Source organism: Trichechus manatus, unplaced genomic scaffold (genome assembly GCF_000243295.1).
Source record: "Trichechus manatus latirostris isolate Lorelei unplaced genomic scaffold, TriManLat1.0 scaffold00215, whole genome shotgun sequence".
In the NCBI taxonomy this organism is placed as follows: Eukaryota; Metazoa; Chordata; class Mammalia; order Sirenia; family Trichechidae; genus Trichechus; species Trichechus manatus.
Genome location: NW_004444151.1, coordinates 3,360,532 through 3,370,180, shown reverse-complemented (window position 1 = coordinate 3,370,180; position 9,649 = coordinate 3,360,532). Strand labels below are relative to the sequence as shown.

Genomic DNA, 9,649 nt, shown 5'->3' with positions numbered 1-9,649 from the left:
GGAAGGGGGCGGGGCCCCGAAGTTGTTCCGCGCTAGGCGGGCGGCGGGCCGGCGGGTGGACCGGGCCGGGGTTGGAGAAGTTTGCGCGGCGGCTTGTGAGCGCAGTGTGCGGGCCCCGCCGTCCGCTGCGCGCCCGCTGCCATGGCTTTCCGCAGGAGGACGAAAAGTTACCCGCTCTTCAGCCAGGAGTTTGTCATCCACAACCATGCGGACATCGGCTTCTGCCTGGTGCTCTGCGTCCTCATCGGGCTTATGTTCGAGGTGAGGGAGACTGGGGCAACGGCGGGAGGGGCGGGCACTGTCCCCTCTGGTATGCCGCCAGGCATTCCTCCGCAGGTCCCCGGGTCCTCGTCTGAGCTGGGGACGCCTTGGCTGCCATGTACGTTATCTGCAGCCCCCAGCTTTGTGCACTGACCCCCACCCGCTTTGTGAATTGTACACCCCCCCACCTTGGCTTCTCGGTCAGGCCAGACACCACCCTTTGGCCCCGCGCCGTGCCAGCCTGCTCTGCTCTGCCACCCCCTTGGGCACCCACTGTATCCTGCAGCTCTCTCTGCAGCCCTGAAACCCAAGCCTGGCCTCGAACCAACCCAGCGCTGCCACCCTGATCTGACGTGTGGGGTTTCCTTTCTGGCGTCCGGGAGCCAAGCCCGGAGATTCCCAGACCCGCAGTCATTGCACAACTCCTCCTCCCAAGCGGTGGCCATCAGCCCTTCTGGCTCTTCCAGTGGGAGGGACCCCAGCCTCTTCCACCTCCCACCAGTGTCTTTTGCATAAGCTCTGGAACGTGCTAGGGGGTTCACTTGTGGCCCTGGCCCCATCCCGTAAGTGCCCTTCTGCTGTCCTCCTGCCCCCTTTTTTCTGCCCCAGCACGTTTTGAGGTACCCTTTTGTCACTCTGTGACTGCCTCTGTAGAGCTATCTGTGATGGACGCAGAACTTCTTCCCCTTTACAGGCGCAAGGAGAGGGGCAGGGCACCTTCTGCTTTTAGGGGAAAGGTGCGCTCTACTGCTGTGGGGTTGGTGTAGGCCTCATAGAACAGGATGCTTCCATAAGCCCTAAAGGGGTCAGGATCCAAGGGGGTTGCTTCAGGGAAGGACTCCGTACTCTTGGAGAGCGAGAAACATGTGATATTGAAAAGTGGAAAGAACTGAAGGAAACTGGGTATAGGGCCTGCCGTGGTATATCTTGTCTCAAAAGTGAGATACGTGACACTCCCTTCACTCTCATAGAAGTCTCCTCTGGTTCCTCTGAAACAGGGCCTTGTCCTCCCTTCTGGGTAGGGTTGCTTATCTGCATTTTCTGGGGAGGGGATGGGTTAGGAAGCTGTAACGATTTACAAACTGCGTTGGAGATGAAGGATTCCTAGTGCAGCTGATTTCTCCCTCCATGCCCCTCTGTGTCCGGGTTCCCTGGCTCCTGTTGACAGATAACTGTGAGGGTCCTGCTTGGCTGGTGAAGCTGCCCTCAAGCTGGGGACATTCTTGTGCCATCCAAGTCAGGGTTGGATGTGTGAATGTGTCCTTGACTGGCCTTCAGGGTCTGTAGGAAGTAAACCTGAGACTAGGATTTGGGTCCACACTCCAATTTTTAGTAGTGTTCTTTTAATTCAAACCCTCCCTCCCCACTCATACCCCCTTCAGTTCTTCTGGTATATTGGGAAGGGCTTTGTCAAGGTGGGTGGCCCCTATCCTGCTGTGACAACTAGTCTGACTAAAAACTAAAAAGACTCAGTTTCCCCATCATTAAAGTTAGGCTAGTAAAACGTGTCATCCTCCCAAGGTTATTTTAAGGTTTGACTGAGATCATGTAGACAAAAAAAAGCCATAGCATATTCTACAAATGTGAAAACAAGTCTCCTGCTCCTTGAGCCCTGTTATTTATTTGTCATAATAATAGCTTAATGAAATAACAGAGTTTTTTTTTGCCCAGCCAATTCCCGCTGGGTACTGTCCTCCATTCTAAGAGGCCTCCCAGTGTGCAGGTCACCAGTCTTGCAGGGTGTGTCTGGAAAGTCACATGTGACAGCTGTAGACCTCATAGCCACATGCTTTACAGCTGGTGAAGACTCTTGCATGGCCTGATGGCTCTGCTGTGTTTTTGGTGCTTGTTAAGATTTGCTGCTTCACCTGCTTTATCTTTACTCAAAAAGATCTCCCTAGCCTTTGAGCTTGGTACCTCCTTTCCTCCCTGTCTCTTGTCTTGTGGAAAGACCTATGCATTCAATCTACCTTTCTGTGGGAGATGAAAAGTGCTAGGAGCTCTTACTCCACGTACCAGAAGAGAAAGTCCGAAGGTGGCAAAAAAACAAAAAAATACACTAACACTCGCTCCTCCTTAGGACTGGACTAGGGAGTGTGGAAAGGTCCCTAGTCGAAATGCCTGCAGAACCTCTGTTCCCACCATCCCCACCACCTTCCTCCTGTAGAACCCTAGGTCTATGACAGGGCAAGCTGTCAACTGCTCTTTGAGATGGGTTGTGGGATGGTCCGTCTGTGCTGGTCTGGGAGATAGATGGCCATGCCCAAAACCTCCCTTATCAAGGATGGTGTTCTGCTGAGCTGGACACATAGTAAGTTCTCATTGTTCATATCCACTGACTGACTCTTCACAGAATTAAATATTTATGGGGGGCAGGGGAAGGTAAGGGAAGTGGGGAACCCCTGGAACGCTGCTGCCCATATCACATGAGAGCAGAAACTTCTGAGCTACTTTTGGGGACTGATGAAAACAAATATGAGCATCTCCACACTTGGAGTGAGGAAGTTCTGATGGCACAGTGGTCAAGCACTTGACTCCCAACCCAAAGATCAGTGGTTCGAACCTACCAACCGCTTTTCAGGAGAAAGATGTGGCAGTCTGCTTCCATAAAGATTTACAGCCTTGGAAACCCTATGGGGCAGTTCTACTCTGTCCTATAAGGGCTATTATTAGTTGGAATTGACTCGATTGTAAAGGGTTTAGACACTGGCAGAGAACTTAATGGATATTACTTAGGGTCTGGGTGCTTTTGGGCTCTCCCCTGGAGGTGTGTGGTGCATGCATGTGTGTAGGTAGGGATGTATATGGTGTTTGAGGGGGGATGGCATGCGTGGAAAGAGGATGGTGCCAGTCCAGCACTAATACACTTTTTCCTTGAAGGAAGGACAAAAGCAGGTGAAATGAGAAGGGGGAGAAAAGGAGAGAGAACATCAGACTTTTGAGTTGCCAGGCTAGGATTCCTTCATTCAGAAAGTAAGCTGGGAAAACTCAATTATAATTCTTTCCACAAAGAGCTACTCTCCTGCCCACACCTCCTTCTGGGGTCCCCTGCCCAGCCTGTGCCAATGAGCTGGGCCAATCTCCCTCACGACCCCAGGCAACGCAGCCCTGGTCTCCATCTCATCATTGCCTTGCTGTCCTCCCAACTTACTAGTCAGCTCTCCAGCCTTCAGCTGTGCTTTCATTTACCCTGTCAGGGACCCCAGGATGTCGGTTCTCTGTCCTCTGGGAGATGATGACTTCAAATTCCTTCCCTTGGGATCACTTCCTCTTGGGAACACACATGAAAGGGTGCATTTTTTGGTTTAGTTTTGGGCCATTCTGAGATCCCTTCTCCCGTTACCAAGGCAGGGAGACATGTTCTTCCCCCTTGTCTTGGTTATCTAGTGCTTCTGTAATAGAAATACCACAAGTGGGTGGCTTCAACAAACAGATTTATTCTCTGGCAGTTTAAGAGGCTAGATGTCCAAATTCAGAGTGCTGGCTCTAGGGGAAGGCTTTCTCTCTGTCGGCTCTGGAAGAAGGTCCTTGTGTCTTTTAGCTTCTGCAGCTGGGCTGTCTTCATGTGGTTTGGTATCTATCTTCCCCCATCTGTCCTTCTCAGCCTGCTTGTTTAATCTCTTTTATATCTCAAAAGAGATTGACTCAAGATACACCCTACACTGATCCTGCCTCATTAACATAACAAAGACAACCCATTCCCAAATGGGATTATAACAACAGGCATAGAGGTTAGGATTTACAACACATACTTTTGTGGGGATGCAATTTAGTCCATAACACCCCTGAACCCAGATTTTCTCCCCTTCCTACAGGCTGTTTGGAGTAGAGCCGTTCTGTGCAGCCACAGCACTTGGCTAAAAAATGTCAGGAATGTGGAGCTTTATTTCCCCCTCCTTCCTTTCCAACTTTCTCTTTTTTAACTCTGCTTTTGGGAGAGGTGGCACAAGGGGGAGTTTACTACTCAACATTTTGGTCCTTCAGTCCTTTCTTAGTGGAGTCTGGCTGGGCTGGCCTTCAGGCTGTGGGCGACTGGTTGGAGAGTGTGTGCTTGTGTGTGTACAGTTTGAAAGCAGCCTCCCTTTCCCTTTGCTTTCCAGTGTCCTGTTTAGTGCCACGTTTCAAACTGAAACAGGCAGAGGAAGAGGACAACTCTTCATTGGTGACTAGAGAATGAGAAAAGGGGGGCACAGTGAATAGAGAAGAAGGAATTTATGTACTACCTTTAAAATATCATTTTGAGGCAGAAGCTTTTTTTTTTTTTTTTTTTTTTTTTTAAAAGCTCATTTGCACGCTCTGCAGCTGCAAGGAAACATTTCTAAAATTTTGGGCCTGTCACTTACAGGTTTCGTTTCTGTTTGGTCTGTGATGACTTAAGGGTTTAGGACTCAGAGGAGTTTTTGGGTAGTGGCTGGTATTTGCTTTTTAATTGCTTTGAAGGCAGATATGGTAGATCTACCTTTTCTCCAGGAACTGCTTTCCTCCCTGTTCCTGATACCATGATTGACTTGTCAGGATGAAATGTTTGCACCATATACAATGGAAGCCCATTGTGTCACAGCCTGTTAGTACATAGGTTCCGTGGCACCAGTTTACCTCTCTCAGACATATCTATAGGCAGTAAAAGCCCAATGTCATAACCTGAAATGAGGCTTCTGATCCTGTCTCTTAATGTTTTGTGTTATATTGTGTTAATAGAGAAAAAAAAAACAAAGCAAACCAATTGCTGTTGAGTTGATTCTGACTCATGGTGACCCCATGTGCGTCAGAGAACTGTGCTCCCTGGAGTTTTCAATGGCCGATTTTTCAGAACTTGATTGCCAGGCCTTTCTTCAAAGGTGCCTCTGAGTGGACTCAGCCTTCCAACCTTTCAGTTAGCAGCTGAGCTCTTTAACAGTTTGCACTACCCAAGAGGTATGTAAATGGTACAGACATACATCTATGGACATATGTCATCTTTCTTTGACTAACTTCTAATGCACTTTTGAAACCCCCCAAAAAAACCCATTGTCGTCAAGTTGATCCTGACCCTATAGGACAGAGGAGAACTGCCCCCATAGGGTTTCCTAGGCTGTACATCTTTATGGAAGCAGATTGCCACATTTTTCTCCCACTAAGTGGCTGGTGGGTTTGAATTGATTACCTTTCAGATAGCAGCCAAGTGCTTAACCACTGAGCCACCAGGGCTCCATTGAATAGAGAACGAATTTATTTATTACCTCTGAAATATAAAGAAGGCTTTTATAGTTCCTAACTTTACGCATCTACCTCCCCAGCCTCTGGCATAGTGCTTTAGCTGTGTCCTGGAGAAGTTAGGGGAAAACGAGAGAGAGGAGTCACTTATTCTCTTGGGTGCCATTGTTCTGTGATTGAATTTCTCCAAGTATTGCTCAGCGATTTGAGCAACAGAGCAGAACTTGGAGCTAGTGGTCAAGCCTGAAGTGTACCCTGTCCTATGAGATGTAAGGGCACATCAGTTACCCCTATTTTTTCCCTTGGCGAAAATGTGATATCCAGAAAGGTGGTATTGATTAATTAGTGAGTTTTTAGCCCTACTTGCAGGATGAAGAATAATAAATGTGTAAAACTTCCCAACTCGATGCCTGGCATGTGGGCACTTAATCAATGGTCTCAACAACTGTGCTAATTACTATTGTTACTGACTTTATTGTTGGGTCTGTGAGTAGGCCTTCCACCATCAGATGGGAGACGGTGACTGTAGAGGTAAAACAGGCCTTTCTCCCAGGTTCTCCAGTGCTAGCTGTCTTCTCTTCAAAGGAGCATGATCGCTGCACGCTGAGTCTCTCTTCCCCAGTGAGCCTTGTGGTGTGGCTGCTCCACAGAGGACATCAGTTTTCCCTCTGACATCCATCTCATTAGAACATGGGCTGTGGGTACTGGAGAGTCTTAGTACTGCTACTGTCAGCTTTGCTGAAGAGTAAAAACTACAAGGAGACTGCCCTGCAAGCTAAATAGATGTGACTTGTCTCTGGGGTGCTCTGTTGTCTGACTCCTCAGTCGCTCATTTCTCGGAGACACTCTTGGGACCAGGCACAACAGAGTGCTTTAGTCCTGACTGTTTGTAGAATAACATGTGTTGCTATGGTGAAAACTTCACTCTGGCGGGCATGAGCTCCTTTTTGATCTGCTTCATCTTGGGCAGGGGCCTCAGAAATTGCTGTGTGGCATAGCTGATGTACCTCTCTTTCCCACCCTGATAAATGATGAAGCCAGAGGGTTGATAATGATAAGACTGGATTAGAGTTCCCAAAGTACAGAAGCACTTTCTAATCAGGGAGAATGCTATTAGCAGGCTTTCTGGGAAACTTTACTGATACTATCTCTTAACCTTTTTATCCAGCTGTGTATCTGGTATCCATTGGTATCTAATTCTTAAAGGGAGAGAAAAAAATAAAAGAAAAAAGAAACAGTAAAACTACTAACATGGCTCCTGAACAGCTCATCTTATTTCATGAGCTGACCTCTGTGTTTTACATAGTCTGGTACTTTGCCTTGATTTGCCTCCACTGTCCCAAATGGCCCAGAGTAGAAGAAAACCAAACCTAACTAATTTAGTCACAGCTGGTTTTCGTTGCTGGTACCTGTGTGGTTAAAAGAGCTTTGCGAGTGACTTTTCTGGACAGCTCTTGGTGTAGGTTCACACACGTTTCCTTGCTTTTCAGTGGAGGAAATGGGGCCTGGTTGAGACTAGGGGGTTCTGAGGCCTTTGGAGCCCCCCACAGAGTTCATGGCAGCCCAGGGTTAGTTTAGGGGCTGCTATGTGGCTCTCCGCCTGAGCCACGTTGCCACTTGGTGGCTTCGCTTATTCGTCTTGAGGGATTGGCAGCACTTTACATCTGTGAAATGCTTCACTAGCCTCACCCTGTAATCTGGATGGCTTATGGGGGGGGTCATACCCATCCAGAGCCTGGCTTCTAGTGGAGAGACTTGGCCAAGGACCATCCACTCCAAGTTAGAGGCAGAGCCAAAATAAGAATTCAGCAACGACTGGCTCACATTTAAGGCTCAGCCCTGATGCGTCCACAAATGGGGCGTCTACAGAATGTAGCCATAGCCTGCTTTATTTTTCTTTGCCTGGGTGGAATATATTTACTACCTGAAAGTCATATCTGTGGGCTGTTGTTCCACGTGGAGGCTTTTCTGCCTGGAACAATCATTGAGATGTGCATCTCTTTGAAAGAGAATGACCCAAAAGTGTGTGTATCCCGTGTACATAGGCAAATGGGCAAAGGCTGCTATATTTTCATTGTTCTTATCATCAAGTTAGCATTGTGGTCATAGCTCAAGGGTGCATCTTTTCTTAGTATTTTATAAGTTTAAGGGCTTGAGGGAAAACTAGGTGTCATCTACTATGTTTACAAAAGAAGGAAATGAAGCCTCCCAAAGATTAGGAGATTTGCCCAGGACAGTAGAGTGAATTTTTGGCAAACCTGAGGCCTGAACCCTCATCTTCTGACTCAAGTCTAGTGCTTTTTCTCCTCCTGCTCACTGGAATTTCAGGCTCTACCTTTGTATGCCAGAGTGTGTGTAGAAGTCTTGAAATTGGTATATCTCTCTTAAAGTGCTACATTCATTTATTTGGCAGTTGCTGATTGAGTGCCTACTGCGTGCCTGTGTTGAGCTCTGGGAATACAAAGATGAATAAGGTGGGGTCCCTGTCCTCAGAGAGGTCACAGTGTGGTTGTTTAAAGCCGATAAACTATTTGCAGATAGGAGTCAGATCTTGAGCTTGATGTAAGTGGCAGGTGCAACCTCAGACTGTTGGGCTTCAACCTCAAGCCACTACTATTGGTAGAATGGGTGGCTTATTAACTTTGGTGACCCAATTATTTTTTCCTTTGAATTTTTTGTTGATACCATATGTTTTCACTAATGAAAGGCATGCTGATTAAAGGACCTATTCAGAATTTTTCTTATGATTTACGGATTTTCATACCCATTATCTGGGACCACATATGTTCCAGTGGACGCTAGACGTCTTAAATCCTACTGATACTAGTCAATGATAAAATAGTTTTAAAAAATTTTATTTCTTGAAATTTTGCAAAGCATGAGGTAAAACATGAAAGCTCCTGGCAATGACTGCACATACATTTTATTCTAGTCTCCTTCTTCTTAGCCTTTTTATTATTTTTCATGAAACTTTTCAAAACATGGTACAGTGCATTCTTCCTTACTGCAAAAGCAGTACTCACAAGCCTAAATAAATAAAGCCAAGGGATTTTTTTTATCTCAAGAAAATTACCACTGCAATGCATTTCTTCATTACTGCAAAAGCAGTACTTACAGCCCAAATAAATAAAACTAAAGGAATTTGAATCTCTGGAAAATTATCACCACTATGTAGTCTTCATTATAACAAAAACAGTACTAATAGCCAAGAAGCAGAAACAGCTGCCCTGGAATATTGCAGACCTGTTCACAGCAGTGCATTCCACCTGCTACATGTGGAAGCAATGATTGGGCCCTAAGATTGAATGTGGCGTTAGAATAACTTATAGGAGTTTGAATCTTTTGAAAAGTACCACTGCAATGCGTTATTCCTTATTGCAAAGGCATTACTTACTGTTCAGAAGCTAGAAAAGCAGTGCTGAAAGATTGCAGAGCAAACACTCAAAGTAGAGCAGGGAGCCAGTAATACCTGGAAACAGTGAATGGCGTCAGGGAGAAAATCGCCACTATAACTGAATGAAGACTAGGAAGAGCTTATTCTTATAATAAATACTTTCTCCTGAGAACATAGTAACTGGGAAACATAGTGAGGAGGCTTATCTTACAGAAATAAAGGCAAACCTGTCAAAAGTCTACAAAATTCACCCACCCAGGAGACATCACCTAACACAGTGCTCATTGTACATAATAATGAGGCTTCAACTCAGAGTTCTTGAGTTTCACACACTTCAAAAAGCTCCCACTTTGAGGCTAAACTCATTAGGACTACCATCTTCCTTCCCAAAGAACTCCAGAGGCATAAAAAGTGGTTGGGATACCATTTGTTCCATGAGTCACCAAAGGGTTAAATTGAGACCTAACACCCTGAGATGTGAGGTTGTCAGTATTCAGAGGAGAAGAATGGCATCACTCCTAAGTATCTTGTGAGGCCCAGCTGGTACTCTTATATGTACTTAACTGTGTGTGTGTGTGAAAGAGAGATTGATTTCTAATACTGGGAGTATGTGTGTGTGTGTGTGTGTGTGTGTGTGTGTGTGTGTGAGAGAGAGAGAGAGAGAGAGATTTCTAATACTGGGAGGGCTTTTTTTTTTTTGTACTTCAGGTGAAGGCTTACCGAACAAATAGTTTCTCACAAAACAGTAGTACACATATTGTTTTATGACATTGGTTAACAACCCCACAACATGTCAACCCT

General features: G+C 46.2%; 1 protein-coding gene across 1 annotated transcript in view; it reads left to right on the top strand.

Moving 5' to 3' along the window:
• The first annotated feature begins 14 nt into the window (after positions 1-14).
• The window catches only part of TRAM2 (translocation associated membrane protein 2), a 93,510-nt gene continuing 83,875 nt past the window's right edge, over positions 15-9,649 (top strand). The window contains exon 1 of the mRNA XM_004388723.2: positions 15-261. Coding sequence (XP_004388780.1) covers positions 142-261 — 120 coding nt within the window. The 5' untranslated portion in view covers positions 15-141. The remainder of the gene's footprint in view (positions 262-9,649) is intronic.